The sequence below is a fragment of the Ovis aries genome, chromosome 2 (genome assembly GCF_016772045.2).
Source record: "Ovis aries strain OAR_USU_Benz2616 breed Rambouillet chromosome 2, ARS-UI_Ramb_v3.0, whole genome shotgun sequence".
NCBI lineage: Eukaryota > Metazoa > Chordata > Mammalia > Artiodactyla > Bovidae > Ovis > Ovis aries.
The window spans coordinates 105,157,852-105,182,215 of NC_056055.1; the positions used below are offsets into that span (position 1 = coordinate 105,157,852).

The following is a 24,364-nucleotide window of genomic DNA, read 5'->3' on the forward strand; positions in this document are numbered from 1 at the left end:
TCTTTCTGATCTTTTATTGTTAGTGTATAGGAATGCAAGAGCTTTTTGTGCATTAATTTTATATCCTGCAACTTGACTAAATTCATTGCTTAGCTCTAGTAGTTTTCTGGTGGCCTCTGTAGGGTTTTCTATGTATAGTGTCATGTCTTCTGCAAACAGTGACAATTTACTTGTTCTTTTCCAGTTTTTATTCCTTTATTTTTCTTCTCTGATTGCTGTGGCTGGGACTTCCAAGACTATGTTGAAAACAGTGGCGAGAGTGGTCACTCTCGTCTTGCTCCTGATCTCAGAGGAGGTGCCTTCAGTGTGCACCACTGAGGATAATATCTGTTGTGGGTTTGTCATATAGGCCTTTATCATGTTGACGTAGGTCTCTCTATGCCCACTTTCTGAAGAGTTTTGTTTTTTTTTTTAATCATAAATGGGTGTTGAATTTTGTTGAAAGACTTTTCTGCATCTGTTGGGACGACCATGTGGTTTTTATTCTTCTGTTCACATTGTTTGACTGGCATATATTGAAGAATCCTTGCATCCCTAGGATAAATCCCACTTAATCATGGTGTATAATCCTTTTAATGTGTTGTTGGGTTTGGTTTGCTAGTATTTTGTTGAAGATTTTTGCATCTCTGTTCATCAGTGATTTTGGTCTGTAATTTTTTTCTTTTCGTCTGGTTTTGGTATCAGATGGCCTTGTAGAATGAATCTGGGAGTGTTCCTCCCTCTGCAGTGTTTTAGAAGAGATGCATTTAGAATATAAAGAGACAGACTGAAAATAAATGGGTGGAGAAAACTTGCCATGAAAATAATGAGTATAAAAAAGAAGTTGTTTTATTAATTTCAGACTAAAATGAAAAACTTCAAGACACAGAATATGATGAAATGAAGAGATCATTCCATAATGATAAAATTGATCAGGACAATATAATGATATATATTTTTATAGTCTAACCTGATGAAAATAAAGGAAGTTCTGTGGTCGTAGTAGATTGTTTAAACTGCCTTCTCAGCAAGTAACAGAACAACTGGACTAAACAAAGCAACAAAATGAGCAGAAAGAGAGTCTGAACAGCACCATCTGATGTTCACTGAGTACTGCTCCCGACTTCTGCAGAATAAACGGTGTGCAGGAGCACATGGCATCATCCGAGAGAGAACATACGCTGGGCTGCTAAATGAATTTCAGAGGCTTGAAACCATACAGAATAGAATCTCTGACCACAGAGGAATTATATTAGAGTTCAGTTAGTCCTGGTGGCTCAGATGATAAAAGAGTCTGCCTGCAATGCAGGAGACCCGGGTTCGATCCTGGGTTGGGAAGATCTCCTGGAGAAGGGAATGGCAACCCACTTCAGTATTCTTGCCTGGAGAAGTCCGTGGACTGAGAAACCTGGCGAGCTACAGTCCATGGGGCCACAGAGTCGGACACAACTGAGTGACTAGCACACAAGGTATTGAGGAATACCCAGAGTATTTCTAGATTAAAGGAAATGCTTGTAAATAGTCTGTAAATCCGAATGGAAATTAGGAAATATTTTCAGCTGAATGATAATATCAAAATTTGTAGACTACAGCTAAAGCAGTGTTTAGAGAGACACGATGTTAAAGCACTTATGTGAAATAGGAAAAAAGGTCCAATAAATTCGCCAACTTAAGCTCCAGCTTAAGAAACTAGGGGAAGAAATGAGCAAAGAATGAAAAAATAAAAAAAATAAGAGCAGAAATCAATAAAATAACTAGAACTAGTAAGTTTAGCAAGATCGCTTGGTATAAGTGTTCAGAAACAAATTAGTGACACGACTGAGCGACTCGGCACTGCACAGCACAGCCTTGAAGCGAGTAGAGTGCTTGGTAAGGGAATTAGGAAAAGGGCAGGATCTGTACACTGAGAAATACAAAACATTGTTGAGAGAAGTTAAAGGATATCTAAATAAATGGAGATATATGTTCATGGACTGGGAGACCATATGGTTAATAGTGGACGGAGTTATGTGAGGGACCCAGCAGTGAACACATTAGGCTTTGTGGGGCATGCAGTCTTTGTTGCAGTTACTCCACTCTGTTGTATCATGAAAACATAATACATCAGTGAGTGAGTGGTGCTGTGTTCCAAAGGTGTTTTATAGGAACACCTGAATTATTGTGTTTCATCTTACTGTATTTCCTAGATACCGCATTTTGTTCACAGATTGAATGCTTGTGGCAATCCTGTGTCGAGCAAGTCTTTAAGTGCCATTTTTTTCCAACAGCTTTTGGTCACTTCATATCGCTCTTGTGTTTTGGTAATTCTCAGTATTTTGAATCCTTCACTAGCAGAAAGATTACGACTCACTAAAGGCTCAGATGATGGTTAGCATTTTTTAACAATAAAATACTTAAAATTAAGATAGGTACTTTTTAAATTTTAAAGACATAATGCTGTTGCAAACATAATAAACTATAGTATAGTGTAAACATAACTTGTACAGGCATTGGGAAGGCAAAAAATGTGTGACTCGCTTTAGGGAACTATTCATTTCATTGCAGTGGTCTTCCAGGTGAGCACTGTCTTCAAGGTATGCCTGCATTTACAAAACAAGTAGGGGACTGGATTTGGGTTGTGGAGTGTAGTTTGCTAATTCTCTCCAAGCTGGTTTATTGATTCAGTGCAGCTTCCTGTCAAAATTCCAGTAGGTGTCTTTGTGGAAATTGTCAAAATTATCCTGAAATTTTTATGAAACTGCAGAGTTACTAGAATGGCCACAACAGCTTTGGGGAAAAAGAAATCTGAACGATTTACAAAACTTACTCTCAGGCTGCAGTCATCAAGAAAATGTGATATATTGCATAAGGATAAAAATAGTGATACACGGAACAGAACAGAAGGTTAGAAAAGAACTCTTGCCTCTGCAATCAGTTTTTGCCAAAGGTGCTTAGACAATTCTCTAGGTAAAGGATAGTTTTTTCAACTAATGGCATTGGAACAATTGGATGTAAAAAAGATAGATCTAAACTTTTATTTCACAAAAAATAACTGAAAATATAGACCAAAACATAAGAGCTAAAGGTGTAAAACTTCTTGAAGAAAGTACAGGAGAAAATCTTTATGACCCCTGACTAGGCAAAGATTTCTTAGGTATAACACTAAAAGTGAATGAAAGCAGATGGTGATTCCTACTATTGGGTGTGGATGGAGAGGTATAGACTGTAAAAATATACTAGGAATTGTTGCAAAAGATGACTGAAATGTTTATCTTGATTGTGGTGGTGTTTTATGGGAGGGTACAGCCGTCAAGAGTCATAAAACCGTGTCCTCTAAATGGATCTAGTTTATTTTTCATATAAAATAGTAAAATCTCAGTAAAGTTGACTTAAAAGAAGAGAAAAGAATAACTTGATGTAAAGGTTAAGTAGCTGATTGGAGATGACTGGAAATGAGAATCCAGTGGTCTGGAATATAGACGCTCAAACAGGACAGAGAAGGAGGGTGGAAGAACTGATAGGGAAGACAGGTGCATGCAGGGGTGGTAAGAGAAGAAGGCTCGGTGTTTAGTGCATGGAGATTCGAGAAGGTAGTAGAGAAGTCGTAAGAAAGGCAGCACTGGAATAGGTGGTAGTGGAGATTGTCATCTTCCAAATCAGAAAGTCACAGAGCCTTAGACTAAGGTGTCCCAGCAAATACCACATGGGATAATGAAAAGGAAGTCTTAGACATACTGATTCCTGCTATCGAACAGTAAGGCAAAGAGGTATCACAAAATTAACCAAAGAGAAAAGACACATCACGTATATGGTAAGACAGAATTAGAAGAGAAAAAAGTTTGAATAAATTAAGCATTTGTTCATGATAAAAGCTCTTAGCAGAGTTGAATTTGAATCTAATAAAGGGTAACTACAAAAGTAAAAACATACAAAAAGCAAATCTTTCATTATTCCCTGTAAGTTCAAGAGTGAGACAAAGATTTGCTCACCATCATACACCTAGCTGAGGAAGTCAGGAAGGGAAAATAAAAGGTATAAGGATTGAAATGAAGAAACAAATTGCTATTAGTTGTTGATTATATGTTTCTGTACATAGGAAACTGAAAGAATCTTGAAACTGTATGCATTTCTCTACACCAGACACAAATTTGAAGACATATAACTAAAATGCATTAAAAAATAAGATTCCTAGGAAAAGATATGCAGGATGTTTATTGAGAGAATTTTATAACTTTATTGAAAAAAATTAAGATTTAAAAGTGGAAGGATACTATGCCCATAGACAAGGAATTTAGATATTATAAAGATGTCATTGTTTCCAAATCAGTCTATATAGTCAGTGCCATCTTACTAAAATCCCAGTGGGATTTTACATGGAATTTGATAGGAAGTTACATTAAAGGGGCAAAGGATCAAGGGAAACCAAGAGTCTCTTGAAGAACAAGAAGGAGGGAAGAGGATATAGGAGACTTGGCCTACTAAATGCCAAGCTTATTCTAAAAGCCGGTGACTCACTGCAGGTAGACCAGTGGGACGGATGCAGGCCCCACCGTGTGTGGAAAGTTACTAGGAGGTTTGACACAAGTGGTATTGCAGGTCAGTGAAGAACCACAGCGTTCTCTAGAGCAGGAAACCAGTAAGGAATGCCTAACAGTAAAAACACTCAAAATCAATAAAAATCTACGAGTTGAAAATGGTTCCTCTGGGGAAGGAGAATTAGATGATAGATTAGCAGAATACTTTCTTAGTATTAAGCGGTTATTGCTTTAAGAATGCTGCTAACAGGCTTTCGTCATTTTTTCTCCTTTTTTAAATAACAGAAATGATTTGATGGAGGTAGTGGCATTATTCTGTTCTGGTTAAGTATTATCTGGAGTTGCAGTCTTCTTACCGCTATACTTTAAGAGTACCATTAATAAAGTAAATGGTACCCAGATAAGAATGAATGAGAATAATTAATATATTTAATTTGGATAATAGAAAACTAAAGGAGAATCAGCTATCTTTCATATATTCCATAGGCTGCTGTGTGAAATAGGGAACTTGTACTGAAATCATGGTTAAAAAATAAAATACAGGAAGTTACTGAGCAATAAATTTTCTTCAATATGAGGAAGAACTTTCCAGAAACTAGGGATATTTCTTTTTTTTGAAAAATTATTGACTCTTTTAGAAAGTATCTTTTAAATTAATAATGTGCATAAGTTTGAACAGTGAAAACATTTAATTAAAAATGTTACTGCATCTTCTAAAAGGTTTTTTCAAATACATTTACAGTATATCAAGGGGCTTCCTCAGTGGCTCAGTGGTAAAGAATCCACCTGCAGTGCGGGAGACATAGAAGACTCAAGTTCAATCCCAGGGTTGGAAAGAGCCCCTGGAGTAGGAAGTCCCCACTCTTGACAGGTTCCTCTCTTCCATGGACGGAGGAGGTTGGCGGGCAGTAGTCCATAGGGTTGCAGAGAGTCAGACACAACCGAGCAGGACCACAAGCACAGTGTATTAGACACGCTTTGGCTTATCCTCCTGATACTACAACCCGTGGCCAGTATGTTAGGCTGACTCTGACTTCCAGGAAAAGATCAAACTTTCATGCAAAAAGCTTTTTACAGTCTTTAAATGGCTTTCATTTTTAATGTTAGAAATAAGTTGTCATTTGATCATTTTATATTGTGTACTTTTGATCCTTAGCTTGCTGAGTTTGAAATTATTTCACTGACTCATAAGTATAATCTTTCTTAGTAGTAAGCTGTTATTGCTTGAAGAATGATGTTAACAGTCTTTCCTCATTTTTCCTCCTCTGTTAAACAGCAGAAATGAGCAAGGGATTTGATGTAGATAGTAGCACTATTCTGCTCTGGTCAAGCATTATCTGGAGTTGCTGCTATAGTTGCTGTAGTTCCTGTTGCTATACTTTAAGGGTACCATTGGTACCCAGACAAGAATGAATGAGATGATGTTCATGAATATAATTAATATATTTAATCTGGATAATAGAAAACTAAAGGAGAATCAGCTATCTTTCATATATTCCATTGGCTGTCTTGTGGAATAGGGAAATCATGGTTAAAAAAAAAAAAATAGAGGAAGTTACAGAGCACTAAACGTTGCTCAACATGAGGAAGAGCTTTCTAGGAGCTAGCGATACTCAGCCCTGTAAGAAGCTGGCTCTGAAGAATGGAGCCCGTGTTTTCTGAAAGTGTTTCAGGAAGGGCTAGGTGTCCTCCTGTTAAACTCCTGTGAGATGGTGTCTTCACTGTATGAAAATGAATCTCTAAGCTCCTTTAACAGAAGTTTTCAGATTATTTTGTGAGATTGAGGTACCTGCTTAGCTTTAAAATATTTTGTGTCTTTCAGATCAGTGAATGGAGGTTAAGCTATGTCAATAAGGAGTTTGCTGTGTGCCCCTCTTACCCGCCAGCTGTCATAGTCCCCAAAGCCGTCGACGACGAGGCACTTCGGAAGGTAGCCACATTCCGCCATGGAGGCCGCTTCCCAGTTCTCAGCTATTATCATAAAAAGAATGGAATGGTAAGTGAACAGTAAATACTGCTCCGTGGTCAACTGGAAGATTTGGTTTGAGGTTCTTAGAACTGTTCACCTTTTCTGTGTACCTGTTCACTGAAGTGAGTAGTCTCTCCTGCCAGGAATTTTACTTCTGCTTAAACTTTCGGGAATCAGGAGTAGAATGTTTTCTGTGATCAGGATATGACTTTGAATTCTTTCCATAATGCTGCTTAGCCTTAGAAAAGCCCAGGAACGCTTATCTTCAGGACTCAGGACAAAGGGAACTAATGTTATCTGATACTGAAAATGACTGGTAGCAAATAAAGTTCTCTGACTGGAATAATGGTCTGACACGTTTTTTCCACACCCCTGGCTGTGCCTTGCGGCACGTGGGGTCTCCATTCTCCCAACCAGGGATTGAACCTGCACCCTGTGCAGTGGACGCTCGGAGTGCTAGCCACTGGACTACCGGGGAGGCCCTGTGATACTTAATTCTTCTCACCAGACTGCAGACATTTTTATTTTCGAAAGGGAGACGAGTGACACATTATCATTAATCACAACTTAAGTAAATACAGGAGTCGACCATTGAATAGGCAGGTGTTCATTGTGTATTTGTTTCCTAAATATTTTCTGAATTCATTTTTCTCCTCATGTTTTCTCTCAGTCAGTAAACTCTGCTTCTCATTTTGCATCCAGTAGTAAATTAGTGAATAAGTTATAGCTGTTTTCCTTTTTCCTCTGAATTGTGATATTTAGGATAAAGAGATTTTTTTTTAAATTAGGTCACCTATCTTGTTTGCTGAGCAGTATTTCTCTTCAACTAGGGTTCACCATAAAGCATTTTAACAACTCAGAATACATTATTGTTCAGTTACATGGTGAATGCAGTCAGAGAGTCTGCCATTCTGGACGACCCTCCTTAAGTTAAATTTCAAAGTAGTTAAGATAACAGTATATATTATGGGATGAGACTAAAATAATTCCAGACCAGTCACCAGGGAAGAGATCAGTATAATAGATGTTGCTTTTTGAGAAAAGTATCAAATAAGTAAGATCTTATGGAAAAATCCAAAGGAGCTTTCTGACCAACCTAGTATATAGTTGTTGGTCTTTGGAGATGACTGGTTAAGTCCTGGAATATTGAAAGAGAGCCACTGGAGAATAAAGAATAGATAACAAGTAGCTTTCAAGACATTGAAAATGATTCCCAAAGCAAGCTTAATAGTGTATAACCTTTTTAATTTTATCACTGGTTCCTTTTCTCTTTACAATTCTTGATAAAAGCTGCCAACCCTAAGTTTACGTAGCTGAAGCAGAAGTTTCCTGGTGTCTAGGCCATTAATATTGTCTTAATTACAGGCCTGGATCTACTGGACGACTAACTCACTGACTAAATGAACTAGAATATTTGATCTTAAAGGGGAGCTATATTATGTGAAAGTATTTTGAGACAGTGGGAAGAAAAATCATGGAAGAATGCCAAGTCTTTCTAAATTCCATATATGTGCGTTAGTATTGGTGTATGGCAAAACCAATACAATATTGTAAAGTAATTAGCCTCCAATTAAAATAAATAAATTAAAAAAAAAGAATGCCAAGTCTTATTTTTGTTTTACTGTTTTTAAACTGTTGTTCATACATAGAAATATTTCTTTGTTTCAGGATCGAATTCATCTCTGAAATGACACACAACTGTTTTTTGAGACATTCTTAATCTAGCTTAATTCATTTCTGTTTTCAGAAACTTTGAAAGCAGCTACTGCTAAATTTTAGACTCTGTTATCCTTGCAGGTTATTATGCGAAGCGGCCAGCCACTCACTGGCACAAATGGGAGGCGCTGCAAAGAGGATGAGAAGCTGATAAATGCCACCCTCAGGGCAGGGAAGCGCGGCTACATCATTGATACTCGGCCTCTGAATGTAGCTCAGCAGGCTAGAGCCAAAGGAGGCGGCTTTGAGCAAGAAGCTCATTATCCCCAGTGGAGGCGGATTCACAAGTCCATTGAGAGGTAAAAGATTCAGGAGACAGTATGGACTCTTATTTGAAGCTAATCAGAGTGGGTGAGCTCTTAGCTGTTGGAAGATCACAAGTTTTCAAAGGAGCCTTCATATTAGCTTGAGTCAAAAATTGGCTGGGTATCTCACCCTTGTGTTCTATGAGATAAGCAGAAAACTCGTGGTAGATGCTCACAAGTGAGTTTTAGTCGAACAGCATTTTTTCCTCTCTCAGCTCTGAAATTCCATCACATGAGATCTCCTCTGCTTTAGATCAGTGGCCACCAAACCTCCTGAAAAGAGATGCTACAGACCAACTACATTTCGCTAAGTCAGAAATGCTTAAGACATTAAATTTCCCTCATACCCCCTTAACTTCCACATCTTGTTTCCTCCACCGGTATCATCTCATTTACGCTTGCAGTTAATGGTTTAAAATTGCTTCTGGGAGGGTGAAGGGGTGGGAGTTGGAACTAATAATGCAATCTGAGCTGGCCTTGGGTTCTCTGCTGACGGTATAGGTGTCCAGAGTGAGCCCATGGGAGTAGGGTGCTGACGTCAGGGGCGCTGTCTCTGACCGGTCACAAAGTGCACGGCTCTGACGCTCTCCCCAGTCAGATAATTTTAAATATTAGTTTCATAATCCTAAACCCTGTAAATTATTACATAGCAAGGTAAATATTTTTAGAGTATTTTGAGCTGCTCTTGCTCTTGGATATATGGGAGGCTGAGTTTTTTATTTGGTTTCTTCCTTCATTGTTCTGTCTTCTGTTATCTTTTTTTCTTCTTATCTACTTTTTCTTATTTCTCAAAGGTATCACATTCTTCAGGAGAGCTTAATCAAACTCGTGGAATCTTGTAATGACCAAACACAAAACATGGACCGATGGCTCAGTAAATTGGAGGCCTCCAACTGGCTGACTCACATCAAAGAGATTCTGACAACTGCCTGCCTGGCTGCGCAGTGTCTTGACAGGTAAGTATTAGGGTTCTGGTGTGGGGAGCTCCTGCCAACTAGGCTTGCTTCCGTCCAGACCTGTGTTTATGTATCGGGTTACCATGTGTGTCTGTTCTGTGACTTACGTTCATTGTTGTTTAGCTGCTAAAGTCATGTCCAATCCTTTGCAACCCCATGGACTGGAGCGTGCCAGAGTCCTCTGTTCGTGGGATTTCCCAGGCAAGAATACTGGGGTGGGTTGCCATTTCCTTCTCCAGGGGATCTTCCCAACCCAAGGATTGAACCTGAATCTCCTGCCTTGGCAGGCAGATTCTTTACCACTGAACCACCAGGGAAGTCCATCGTATGTTCACGTTATTTTATAAGATAGTCAGTGCCATTCAGTATCTGTGACATTTATGTGACGAGTCTGGCATTTAATTGTTCATGTACATACACATGACATCCATGACACAGATTTTTTAAGTACTCAAGGACCTATTTTTTTCTATACAAATCCTTAAGTTGTGAATCTAACAGTTTCTATTTTCTTAAACTGAAAAATAATGGAAAGAAGTTTCAGAGAGCTCTTGCCCTGTGAAATTTGGGACTTACCATGCTTTCATATTTTCCCCAAGGGAAGCTCTCTTCATGTACCTTATTTGGATCTGAACCTACCAGACAGAGCAGAATGCAAAAGGCTTTCAACTGTTACTCTCAAGAACTGTTTATTATTAGCAGTCAGTTGACAGTGCTGGGAGTATCCCATTAGTTCTCTGGATTTTCCTTACAGGGAAGGAGCATCCATACTGGTCCATGGAACAGAAGGAACTGATTCCACACTTCAGGTTACCTCCCTGGCCCAGATCATCTTGGAACCAAGAAGCAGGACCATCCGCGGCTTTGAGGCCTTAATAGAAAGAGAGTGGCTGCAGGTGAGAAAAGCTGTTCTGTGCACACAGGAGCTACTCGTAACTGATGTTTGATCCTGGTTTGTGGGAATGGAGACATGAAACTGATGGATTCAGACGTTCACTTTTCTGGGGAACAGCTCCTCTGTCTTCCTCTTAGTAAATGTCTGGGATCTTTACTGCCTCTCCATTTTTGTCTCCCTCTTTGCTCGTATTGTTCGTTTGGCACTTTATTCCCCTAACAAACGCTTGTTAGTTGTCTGTTGTCGCCTACAGGGAAACACAAAGAGTGTAAAGCATGGTCTTGTCTCACAGAGCCTAGTCTGTTTAGAGGTAAAAGACACAAACCAGCGTGTGAGGAGGAGTGGGGACTTGTAAGCAGGAAACGTGTGCTTCAGCGCTTCCTGTCTTCTCACCTGGCCCCAACCTGCCTTCTCCCCCAGCCAGGCGGAAGCCCTTCTCACCCTGTGAGACCCAGCTCACTGTCGCTTCATGGAGTCTTCGGGACCCTAACTTCCTCCACAGATAAAGTTCATCCCTTCTTGTCACGCTTTGTTTCCCGAACTAGACCCAAGTACAGTGACGTCTTTGAGTTCAGAGAGCCTTGCCAAGTGCAGCTTTCACTCCTTGGACACAGCACAGTGCTGGCCTATGAGATGCTGAAGGGCAGCTAAAATAAAGGTCTCGTAAAATAGATGGAAATCCTCCAAGCTAGAGATTAATTCAGATGTTTGTGCACTGTGTCACTCAGTATACAACTGTGATTGAAAGCAAATGTTTAGATATCACTTGGAAGGAGCATTCTCTCTTTTCTAGCCCTTCCAGTTACAATCCATGTTTATTATGTGGTAATGCTGTTGTGTTTACCACATCCACCCACCCTGACAGCGGTCCTTTAAGTCAGACCATCCTAAGTATTTGGTGATCTTCCACAGCTACATTCCTTGTGAGCATAGCAGACAAATGCGCGTGATTTCTGTGTGTGCTCCTCCGTGTCCGACTCTTTGTGACCCCATGGACTGAGGCCACTTGCCAGGCTTCTCTGTCTACGGGATTTCCCAGGAAAGAATATTGGAGTGGGTTGCCATTAAAGATCCAAAGATAAAACAAGTCTGTGAAATACCTAGAAGGATGTGACTGCGGGGATAATATCAGTATTCAGGTTCTGGGTAGGCCAGAGAGCCAAATGATTTGAAAATTCCCTTTGGGCAGTAGATGGCAGACTCTTCAGTTCTTTTGTTGAGAAGAGGGAAACTAAGGAGAGCCTTGTCTCTAATGTAAAAGTATTCTTACAGATGTCTTCATGACAGTAACTTCTTTTCATATGTTCAGTTCAGTTCAGTCACTCAGTCGTGTCTGACTCTTTGTGACCCCATGGACTTGCAGTATGCCAGGCCTCCCTATCCATCGCCAACTGCCAGAGTTTACTCAAACTCATGTCCATTGAGTCGGTGATGCCATCCAATCATCTCATCCTCTGTTGGCCCCTTCTCCTCCTGCCTTCAATCTTTCCCAGCATCAGGGTCTTTTCAAATGAGCCAGTTCTTCACATCAGGTGGCCAAAATATTGCAGTTTCAGCTTCAGCATCAGTCTTCCCAATGAATATTTAGGATTGATTTCCTTTAGGATGGATTGGTTGGATCTCCTTGCAGTGCAAGGGACTCTCAAGGGTCTTCTCCAAGACCACAGTTCAGAAGCATCAATTCTTCGATGTACGTGACTACTGAGAAAACCATAGCTTTGACTAGATGGACCTTTGTTGGCAAAGTAATGTCTCTGCTTTTTGTCATGCTGTCTAGGTTGGTCATAACTTTTCTTCCAAGGAGCAAGCATCTTTTAATTTCATGGCTGCAGTCACCATCTGCAGTAATTTTGGAGCCCCCCAAAATAAAGTCACGGTTTCCACTGTTTCCCCATCTATTTGCCATGAAGTGATGGGACCAGATGCCGTGATCTTAATTTTCTGAAGACGACTTAATATCAGGAGTGACCTGATGAAATCTGTCTGTGAGAAACCCGTATTTATCTTTATGGAGTGGTGAGGTTTATGGAGCTTACTGCAGGCTACAGCACTCTGGCTGGATAGAAGGGGAGAGCTGGCCTTTGTTTTGTACCTGCAGAACTTAACGTTCTTTGACTTTGCTCCAGATTTCACCAACCTAGTAAGATTTATATTATGTTTATTATTACAGAAGTCCATTATTCTATTTGATATTCCAAGAACAACCACAGCTCTTATGGCTAACTGTGTAGCCTTGTTAAGTTCTGGGATGGCCAAACATTTCGAGTTTTTCCAAACTTTTTGGTCAGCCCGATATTTGGAAATCGTGTCTTTTCCCTTAGTGGAAGGTGGTCTAGCTGTCAACCAAAGCATAGGATGTTCCGTGTAATAGTGTTGTTGCAGCTGTGTGAAACTGTTAATAACATGCCGTAATGTGGCCTCACCGGGATATGACGGCCAGCTCTCCACCTTCCCTCGTAGGCTGGTCACCCGTTTCAGCAGCGCTGTGCACAGTCAGCCTACTGCAACAGCAAGCAGAAGTGGGAGGCGCCTGTGTTTCTTCTCTTCTTGGACTGTGTGTGGCAGATACTTCGTCAGTTCCCTTGTTCTTTCGAATTCAACGAGAATTTCCTCATCATGCTCTTTGAGCATGCCTATGCCTCACAGTTTGGAACATTTCTGGGCAACAATGAAAGTGAAAGGTGGGTACACTGTTCACGTGGGGGCCATTTTCAGTCGTTTTGGTTATTTCCTAAAAGAGACGAGGATTCGCTTCTGCGTTAACATTATCGATATTTAAAAGATGGTGGTGGTCACCGTCAGCATGGCTGAGAGCCCTTCTGTATGAGTCCGGATGCTGCATGCTTATTACGAGCCTGTCACATGCTAGATGGGAGCATATCCTAGATTTTGTTCCGTTAGATTAAAATGAGTCCACACACTGATTAAAAAGCTTGGAGTAAACTAAGCAACCATTAAGATGTTACTTTCCTTTTGTAAGAACATAGTATGTGACACCTGTAAGAAGCTTAAATGTATGATCTGATTCTACCTTCCATGCGGTTTCATAGAGTAAAAAGGTAATATCCAGAGAAGTTAATGATCGTCCAGGGACACCCAGCCATTTGGCCACCAGAAGTATGGCCACAGCACAGGTCTTCCTGCTCCTGTTCTCGAGTGTCTCTCATACCAAGAAACTGTCCTCAGGCCCAGAGTGCAAGTCTCGCTTCATAACCCAGACGCCATCAAGTGTGTAGGTTTAATTAGAAGATTCCTATCAGAATGATCATTAAAAGATGCTCAACTGGTCATCTTCTCATTTGGGTTCAATCTAAGGGCTTCCTCTGCGTGAGAGACAGGATTGGTCTCTTGACTGGTAGCTGGCATCGTGTAGCTGAATAATAAATGTAAACAATTAACAGTCTTCACCAAAGAATGGAATCACTGAGTCTTTACCAGTTTAAAATTCAAGCAATACATTTTCTTTCTTTTTTACTTTAAAGCTGAATTGGAAAATATTTCAATATTAGATTTTCTTATAGATGCTTGTGGGGGAAAATTTAGAACTATTTGCTCTAGAAAATTCTGTCACCATAGTTTTCTCATTGTGTTTTGGTGATAGTTAACTGAAGCCACACGAGTCACCTGATCAGTTTGACTAATTGGTGTGTTTATATTTTATACTGCTCTGTATCCCCAGGGTATTTGCTCTGAGTGTTTTCTTTGATGATAGTATGGAGCTGAGATAGGATTAACTTGTTCAAGTTGAAATGTCTTACTATACTGCTTGTCGCACCACAGGCCAATAAACTGAGACAAGTCGTCAGGGCAAAGACTAGCAACTTTATTAGGAAAGCCAACAGAGCAGGAAGATGGTGTATTAGTGTCCCAAAGAAGTGTCTTGCCTGGGTGTGGATGCTGGGAACTTTTATAAAACAAAGGGTGGGGAGCTAAGGAGGCAAAGTTGGAAAAAGTGACTTGTTTGAAATGTTTCCTGGTTCCAGCCAGATTTGGGAGGGGATGTGTTAACTTCTTTTCTGCAACCATTCACTGGTGAGCCTGGTAAGGATGTTTCCTGGGAGCAAAACGAATATATTTTAGCTGAGCATTCAGACATGGAGGCAGGGTTCCCAGAGGTGGGCCATTATGTATGCTTCAAGCTATAAGCAGCATTCTTTTAGTGATTAACTTGTGGCAAAAGGAATCGAATACAAAAATTAAAGTAAAAGAAACAGATCCAATATGGAGTCAGATTTATTTACTCATTATAGGTCTGTTGAGATTTTCTGTTTCTTCAATTTAGCTAATTGTTGACAGTTAAAAATGCTGACAAATATTTCAATTTGACAGCATTTTGTTCCCCTGCTAAAAAATCTTGTGTTCTGCCTTCCAATGTACAGAGAAAAGGAATGGTCCTAATAGAAGCAGCATTTAATAGTGGTTGTCATATATTAATTGGTTTAACAGCAGTTTTCTTTCTTGATCAGATGTAAGCTGAAGCTGCAGCAGAAAACGATGTCTCTGTGGTCCTGGGTCAACCGGCCCAGTGAACTGAGTAAGTTCACCAACCCTCTCTTTGAAGCCAACAACCTTGTCATCTGGCCCTCTGTTGCTCCACAGAGTCTTCAGCTGTGGGAGGGTAAGTCATGCATCCTTTGCAAACCCTTTATTGATAGTCCAGGATGTTCTCTTGACTGCCTGTGGGTACAAGCGTAAATGGATACTGCTGTTTATATCAGATATTTTCTCAAGATAAGAAGGTACATTACTTCTTTTTATTGTGATAAAAACACAAAATTTACCAACATAATACTTAATTGTACACAGAGATGGTCAAGTATATCACGTTGTTGTGAAACAGGTCTCCAGAACTTTTCTTCGTGTAACTTGACGACTCTACCCATTGAACAGCAGCTTCTCAGAGTTCCTGTCCAGCCCCAGACAACCACCACTCTGCTTACTCCTGCTACCTCATCTAAGTGGATCCATACAGTATTTGTCCTTTTGTGACTGCGTTATTTCACTGAACGTAATTATTGTGCTCAAGGCTTATCCATGTAGTAGCGTGTGATGGGATTTCCTTTTTAAGGCTGAGTAATTTTTCATTGTGTGTATACATTTGGCTTATTCACTCATATGTCAAAGGACACCTGGGTTGCCTCTACCTTTTGGCCCACAGGCATGCCAATATCTCCTCAGGACCCTGCTTTTGATGCTGGAATTGCTGGATCATACAGTAATTCTATGTTCAATGTCTTGAAGAACAGCCATACTGTTTTCCGTAACACTCGTACCATTTTACAACCCCATCAGCAGTGGACGAGGGTTACAGTTTCTTCACATCTTCATCGATACTTATTTCCTGTTTCTCCCCCCATCTTTGTTTTTTTTTTTTTTTTTTTTCCCCCCATCTTTGATAGGTCATCCTAATGGGGGTGAGGGAAAGTACATTACTTTCTGTGTAAGGAAGTGATGGATAGTTGGGACAGGAATAAACTGTAAGCTCTGAGGAGATGCTTTCTGTTCTCTCTATCAGCTAGTCTTCAGGACAGAGTCTTCTGTTAAATGCTGTTGAAGGGTTAATGAGCTAGTCCATTTTAGTAAGATTCCATAAAATGTACAGAATGTCATCCATCAAGGTGGTGATGCAGATGTCTTGTTTAAGTGGAATAATCCCGACCTGATTTTCATGTCTAAAGAAGAGTTTTTACCTGCCTTGCTTTCAGATTCTGAAGTTTTATCTCCTTAAATACTCCATGCAGTCAGTTCAGTCGCTCAGTAGTGTCTGACTCATTGCAACCCCATGGACTGCAGCATGCCAGGCTTCCCTGTCCATCACCAACTCCTGGAGCTTGCTCAAACTCATGTGCATTGAGTTGGTGATGCCATCCAACCATCTCATCCAACTCTGTTGCCCCTTCTCCTCCTGCCTTCAGTCTTTTCCAGCATCAGTCTTTTCCGATGAGTCAGTTCTTCACATACCTTAAATACTAAAGCATGCTTTTTAAAAAATTACCAAAAACCTATCTAAAATATATTATCTATTTGTTACACAAAGGGTATAACATACCATTTAATTTCTTTTTAATCAATTTGAAGGTGGTTTTGGAGAAGGCAATGGCACCCCCACTCTAGTACTCTTGCCTGGAAAATCCCATGGACGGAGGAGCCTGGTAGGCTGCAGTCCACCGGGTTTCGAAGAGTCGGACACGACTGAGCGGCTTCACTTTCACTTTCCACTTTCATGCATTGGAGAAGGAAATGGCAACCCACTCCAGTGTTCTTGCCTGGAGAATCCCAGGGATGGGGGAGCCTGGTGGGCTGCCATCTCTGGGGTTGCACAGAGTCGGACACGACTGAAGCGACTTAGCAGCAGCAGCAGCAGCAAGTACACTTTTAGTCATCTTTATGTTAAACAAGGGCATACACACAGGAATGGCAGCTGTTTGGTAAACTCAAGTACCGTCCACAGCCGTTATTTTACTGTGTTCTCCTGTGTGAGACTCCCAAGGGCAAGTCTTTTGTGGAAACTCTCTGCCCACTTTATGTGTGAGGGGGCTCGGGTTGCCTTCCTCTCTGGGGTTGACACGGAGCCTGTCTCTGTCACCTCCCCGGCTGTCAGCTCTCCTGGCTTGTTCTGCATGGGATATCTGCCATTAGCTGCCTCCTTCCCGCTCAGCCTATGCTTCTAATCTTACTGGTCGAGGTGTCCCATGTTTGGCCCTGTGGGAAAGTGGCCTCCACCTTAGAGCCTCCCGGGGCTCTGAGCCTCCGCTCACCGTTTCTCCTTACTCGTGTAGTCAGTCACAGGTGCAGGAGGAGTGACCGCTTAAATGAGAGACAGCAGCTCTACTTCTTGTTCAGGAACTCTGAGACAGTTCACCTAAAAGCCACTGTCATGTTTAATAACAGAAATGAGAAGCTAGTTATTTGGGAGGAAACGCAAACTTGAGAGCCAGATGTCTCCTGAAGGACAGTTTAACTGGTTTTTACAAAACCTCATTGAAAGTTCAGGGATTCAGTGATAAAAGAAGATTTCTTATATGGATGTGCCTCTGCTGCCCCATTAAGGACAAGGTTTCCCTGTATGTTTAGTGCCTCCTCAGCTTAGAACTGGATGAAGTGCTAAGTTGGATAAAACTGTTCTCATGGTAAGTACATAGATTGTAGAACACCACCACTGTGGCCTTAAATGTCTCTCTGCTGTTTATATCTGCACCGAAGTTAACCATTAACAGTAAGTAACTCCTGTATTGAACAGGATTTTAAAAATACATGCAATAGAAAAGTCAACAAGGTCGGCCTTTAGTCTCTGTTTCTATCTCCCTTCTTTGATAAGAATGTAAGTAGTATCCGGACACATACAGAGGGACTCTCTAGGATGCCTGGCAGTTTGGTTTATGGAAAGTGTTCTGATAACTCATAAAATCTTTGTGAACGTACCAGCTACTGGTAAGTTAGTTGCCACTGGTGCATGCATGCTGCAGTCTGGAAGTATTTGTACCTCCTGACTTGAATATGTTTGAGCCATCACTTTGAGCTGGTATCAATAACATATATGTATGTACAGGAGAAAATGTCTTTTTATCCATAATAAAAGGATAATTAATGTTATCTGGGGGAAAAAGCAGTTGCCTACAGAACTGGAAGACGGTCTGTTAAGAAACAGAGGGAGAGAAAGAGAGTGCTGAAGTTCCCGCTCTTTAAACAATATGTGTGGCCCTGCTTTTGCTCTAACTGCCACTTTCCCTCTGAAAACGATTGCATACCTGTAGGAGGTCTTACAGGTCTGGGTAAAGTTCTGTGACTGTTTAAAAAAAGAATCTCTGTATTGTGAAACTGTGGCGTTCATGGCACTGTGAATGACTAGCTTGTGTTCCTGAATATGACCAGAACTGCATTTTGATCTATTTCATAATGTTATGGGATTTTTTTGAATAACAGGCACGTACATGGTGACTTCTTGTACACTATTCAACTGTACTCTTTCAGTACCTCAGACAGCTGTACATTTTAGAGTATAATAAAACACAGATGTGAACTGTGAAAAAATAAGAGGGTTGTAAGACATGGGATTATGTATTAACCACAGCAAGTATAATGCTAACCCATGGTGTGCATCTTTTTCCCTCTGTTCTTCTTTCGTGGATTCAATAGGTATTTTTTTACGCTGGAACAGATCCTCCAAGTATTTGGATGAAGCATATGAAGAAATGGTTAACATCATAGAATACAACAAGGAATTGCAAGCGAAAGTAAATCTCCTTAGGAGGCAGTTGGCAGAACTGGAGACTGAGGATGGGGTGCAGGAGAGCCCCTGAACCCTACCCACCGCAGCCCTTGCAGGACCGTGCAGAGTGGTAGCCCACCTCTGTTTCCTCTGCCCCCAGTTCACCGTCACACGTTCGGCCTTGAACGTAAGGCTTTAGAAGTGAGAACCTTCTAATGTAATGGACTCCTCAATACTTTATGAATGAAACTTACTATAATTACTCATGTTACACGTGGCCTGTTGGGGCTCTTCACTTTGGGAGCAGGAAGGAGGTGCTAGTCATTTTATGTGAAACAGGTGACCTATATATTTTATGCCATTTGTGTTATACACCATTTCATTGTAAGCTTTTCTCTGCATCTACTTTGTAAACAGTGCTCCAGACCAGTCAAGGATATGACTATTCTCTTTTAGAGAATATTTGTTAGTTTAAAAAAGGATCAGACTTTTGAAGCACTCCAAATATAGAAATATTTTTCAAACCTGAAATTGCTGGTAAACCAAGACTTTTGTGTTTAACATGCTATTTCCAATATCTCTGCCACATAAAATAGCCCTTCTTCTTTTAAAACAGTTTTGGACTGACAAGAGCTGAATTCGTGTCCTCGTTCTGGTTTGTCAAGAAAACAAAAGCTGAATATTTATTCAAGGTAAATTATTTTTACAAGGGCAACAGCTAAAGTTCTCTGGTATTTACATTAAGAAGAGCTAAGTTTATTTTAACCACAGACACTAAAAGTATGTGCAATTTAGAAATAAAGGAGAAATTTGTTACTGATAAGGTGTCAGTAGTGTCCAACTGGTTCTTCAGGGTTTTGGTCATACATTTTAAATGTGTCAGATGCTGGATGTAACATTAAACCATCATTTAAAATAGATGTTCATTTGTTACAATTAAGCTACAAATACGGTTACCTTAAACCAGAGATGCACTGCCCTTGTCTGAAGTTCTTACTGCACTGGTTTATGTACAGAAGTGTGCTTGATTGTTTTCTTTTTAAATATTCTAAGTTTACTAATACTAAGGTTAAGATTTTCTTACTCCCTTGAGCCTTTTGAAAATTTATCTCGACTCTGCTGGTTTGTCCATCAGGCAAATATAATTTAAGTGGGAGTTTATGAACATGATGCAGGTATGCTTTAAACTTCAGAAGCCAATTTGAAATGTTTTCAGTGTTACAGAAGCAGTGACGACTTTATGCCATAGGCTGGTTTTTGCCTGTGACTCTGAACAGTTCGTGATTAGGTGCTTTCCATGTACATTTCTACTTTGTGGCACTGCTCGTTTTAACAAATGCTTTGAATTGTAGTTTTCCCTTAAAAGGACAGCTGAAGGGTAATCTTTAATATCATTTCAATCCCATCTAAATATAACCATTTCATTGTAAAACACACCAAAACTGAGCCCAGCTTTAGAGTTATGTTTCAAATTAAAATTTTAGTTCTTCAAAATCAACTCTAACAAAATCTATGGCCACATTAAGAAGCTGCAGAAAGCAGCAAATACTTTCTATCTCCAAAAGAGTTGCCAAGACGTCTTTTCCCCCGTTTCCTCAGACTGGGAGCAAAAGGCTAGACAACTAATCTACAATTGGAGCTTTCTTTTTGGTAAATTTGTCTTTCTTCTCTAAGCTCAGTTTTACTCCTGGCCTGTTTTCTTGATTATAGTTAAGAATCTTGGGGCATTCAAAGAAAGGCTAATGAGGGAAGGAACAAAGATGTACTTTCTTACTGTAGGTATTTGTGTGCTGTGTGAATGTCTCTTAATTTTTTTAAAAAGGAAACACTCTAGCTTTTTTAATGGATCCTCAAAATTGAAGAAGGAGCCTTTTTCTTCTCAGTTAACTGACCCCTAAGGAAAACGAGAGAATTTTTAGTCTTTTTTTTTTTTTAAAAGAAGCCACTCTCAGTAGTAATGTTGGTTGGCGTTGGCCATGAGGTTTCTGTGGGTGGAAACATTAGAGGGTGTTTTTTTTTTAGGCTTGGTCATGGAGAACCTGTATGCCATCAGCGTATACCTGTCTTCCTGATGAACATTTCACATGTGAGCCAGAGTATGATGATAACATAGTGTTTCCATTTCTTTTTCTTTCTCTTACTGAGACAGCAATCATAAGCAGTTTGGACAAGTTTGTGTTTTAGTGTTAATTTATAATTAGGGATTGTCCAAACTATAGTTCTGTTTACAAGGAGTAAAAGCAAACTTTTGTATCAATGCACTTTCAAAGGGGTCATCTATTAATGTAAATACTAAGGTTTTCCCAAACTTGAGAATTCTGACAAAGACAAGTGTTTTATCAATATAATTTTGAAGAGGGTTTTTAGTAATACTATTAAATTACTCATCCCTTGGATGAAAAGAATAATTACAGTGGATATATTAATAAGATACTTACTGAAGGTTAAGTTTGGAGAACTGTCTTTGATAAAGGCGGCTTTAAAAACTTTCATAATGAAGAGAATAGTGGCTCAATTAGTGAGAATGCAGACTGCCCCATACAGGCGTTAAGTGACGTATAATCAAGTTCATGTGCATTGTGGAGCTTCCGTATTTATTCATTGTGAAGGCTGGTTTCCATTTGTGGAGTGCAAAACAGTAAGCCCCCCACAAAGAATATTTTAATACAAAGGACTGCTGCAGTACAGGGATCTTTAGATTTAAATTCATAATTTTTTTTTTTAATCAGAAGAAACAGTTTGGTTATATCAAAATGCTGAAACTTTTTGGGTGGTTTAAGACTTGTCAGTAATTGTTTCCATTTTTTTGTTTTGATTTTATTAAATGGGAAGAAAATAAGCAGAAATTATAAAACCTGATAGAAATAAGATAATTTTATAGCTTGTTTTAAACCTAAGAAAAATTAGGCCTTTGAAGCAAGATTTTAAAGTGATTTTAGGGACAACTTTGGAAGACAATAATCATTTAAGATACATACATACTTTCGTATGTATCTTATTTTAAAACTTTTCTTTGAACTCCACAGCCTGATTTTGTAGAGGTGATAGACAAGTCACTGCTTTTCATTTTAAAGGATGAAATTAAGTCTTTGAGATATTAGTCTTTGACTTAGTCCTTCTTAAGTTAAAGAAGAAAAACAATCCGTATCGTGGAAAAGATCTGACCAGTAATTGTCACTCAAAGTGAAAAACAAGAGGAATATTGTGCTGCGTTACCAAGAAAACCGCTTAAAGGCGTAGCTCTTGTAGTTCTCTGGGTTCAAGAGTAGCTGCTTTAGTGGTCAGTCCTAGCTAGGGCATCAGGTCCACTTTCTATCAGACCTTCACCTGAGACACAGTTTTGGTACCTACCCATGTCCAGGTTTTATGAATTAAAACGACACACGTCTATTACGAGCACCCTTTATCAGAGAGGTATTTCCTGGACCAAAACAAATGGGCAATATTTGGAATAGTTAATCCTCTATTCTGGAAGCTTCGAAATTTTCCAGAGAATGAAGTCATTCAGTCCATCTGATCCAAGTTATCCTATACCTCAAGACAACACAGATGAGTCATTTCTTATTCTTAAACATGACGCAGACTCCACCCACCCACCCCCGCCCCCAGAGCATGTACACTAAGCTATTATAAGTAGTATTTTTGTGTAATTCACCATCTCAACAAAAAACTGTAAAAGACTGGTTGCTGCACTCATATTTACGCTCAGGTCATAGGGAAGGGTTATTTTCCAATTTTGGGTTTCTGAAATAAAAACGACTTCTGTTCTCACTCAGTCCTGACAGTCTACCATCCACAGCAGTTTCTTCCTTTCTACTAGAAGCCCAGGAGACCTTCTGAAACTCCGCGCTGGGTTTTGGAAGGTCTGAACTTGTTATCTAAGTCCCCTCAAAAAAGAAAAGAAAGGAAAACTAATGTCCTGTAATTGAACCACAGTGCAGAACTGTCGTCTGTGTTTAATTAATGAAAGATAACAGGAGGTCCGCTACATGGTCCTGGAAAATGGTTCCTGATGAGAGCTCACGGTCGTGTAGAGCAGTTCTCTTTAACCATCTGTGAGTATACATATTGTAAAAAGGTGTGTAACACTGCCTGTGTCTGTCAGCCCAAGACGTTTGCTTCAGTTTTCCAAATGCACATATTTTTAGAGAGGTGGATTATTCTAGACAAATACTCCTCGCGTTCTCTTGTGTAGAATCCTTATAGATATATTATTACCATCTACACTGAAAATCTTGTACTTGCACAAGTTACTTAAAAAAATAACAACAGTATGTATTTCTTCAATAACCAGGTACTTGAAGTTTACTCTTGATATATTTGAATGTGACTGTTGGATTTAAGTGCACTATTACTCATGTCTTACACAATAAAAATTGCACTGTATGGAAAACGTATCTATAATGTGTGCTTTGCAAAAACCTCCGAGTGCTGTGATGTACAGGTTTCTACATGGGGAACCTGTCTGCGTCGAGGAGAAAATGACGAACTTTCGTTAAGTCTGTGTAACATTTTAGTATAATCTGTGATGTTCCTTTAAGTGGTAAGTTCACTTATGTCCTGGAATCATTTCTCTTGAATTGGCTGCTCTGTCAAGCTTGGTTTACTGAATCAAAAAAGAGTCTTGTTGAACATGGTACAGTTATTTTTAGTCTATAAGATTTGTGTGTTAAGATCCTCCTCTGCCGAAGAGGACTGTTGCACAAATGCTAGTGTTAAATATCTATAGACAGTGGTAATAAAATTTGAATACATTCAAAGGCTGACTTTTTCCCCGAATATTTATAAAGGTTTTTGCAGTGTCTTAATTAAAATTGCTATATACATGGGGAGCTCAGATGGTAAAGAATCTGCCTGAAATATGGGAGACCTGGGTTCGATTCCTGGGTCAGGAACATCACCTGGAGAAGGGAATGGCAACCCACTCCAGTATTCTTGCCTGGAGAATCCCAGAGACAGAGGAACCTGATGGCCTACAGTCCATGAGGTCGCAAAGAGTTGGTCACTAACTGGAGCAACTAACACTTGACAGTTCATATATTTTTGGACTTAGTTTTGAAAAAATTCACATCAGTAGAAAAGCTGCAAATAGTGCAGTGATCTCCCACATACTGTTCACCCAGGTGGAATACTTTATAAGTCAACATAGGCTTGAACACCCTTGAGTGTGTGTGTGTGAGAGAGTGTGTACCATCACTGTTGTTTTGGTGAAACATCTGCAGGTATGTGTAGACATCATGACCTTTCCACCTAAACTTCACAGGTATCTCCTAAGAAGTAGGCGTAGATATTGAAAATATATTTATTCAGTATGTAGTGAAAAGAAATTCCATGAAAGGCACTCAGTTATGGTGAATTATTAGAGACATGCAAAATGAAAATTACACATATCACCTCACACCAGTCAAAATAGTGATTATAAAAAAGGCTGCTGCTGCTGCTAAGTCGCATCAGTCGTGTCCGACTCTGTGTGACCCCATAGACGTCAGCCCACCAGGCTCCCCCCACTCCCTGGGATTCTCCAGGTAAGAACACTGGAGTGGGTTGCCATTTCCTTCTCCAATGCATGAAAGTGAAAAGTGAAAGTAAAGTCGCTCAGTCGTGTCCGATTCTTCGCGACCCCATGGACTGCAGCCCACCAGGCTCCTCCGTCCATGGGAGTTTCCAGGCAAGAGCACTGGGGTGGGTGCCACTGCCTTCTCCATAAAAGGCTACTGACAGTAAATGGTATAGTGGGGAGCTTAGGAAAGGGGACCCTCCTATAATGCTGGTGGGATGTGATTGGTAACAAACACTATAGAGAACATTATGAAGGTATGTC

The 24,364-nt window shown here is 40.0% G+C and overlaps 1 protein-coding gene across 1 annotated transcript in view; it reads left to right on the forward strand.

The window, feature by feature from the left end:
• Positions 1–23,303, forward strand: part of MTMR9 (myotubularin related protein 9) — a 63,492-nt gene extending 40,189 nt beyond the window's left edge. The window contains exons 4-10 of the mRNA XM_004004446.6: positions 6,316–6,489; positions 8,260–8,477; positions 9,278–9,439; positions 10,194–10,335; positions 12,795–13,015; positions 14,801–14,952; positions 18,471–23,303. Coding sequence (XP_004004495.1) covers positions 6,316–6,489; positions 8,260–8,477; positions 9,278–9,439; positions 10,194–10,335; positions 12,795–13,015; positions 14,801–14,952; positions 18,471–18,634 — 1,233 coding nt within the window. The 3' untranslated portion in view covers positions 18,635–23,303. The remainder of the gene's footprint in view (positions 1–6,315; positions 6,490–8,259; positions 8,478–9,277; positions 9,440–10,193; positions 10,336–12,794; positions 13,016–14,800; positions 14,953–18,470) is intronic.
• Positions 23,304–24,364: the final 1,061 nt, after the last annotated feature.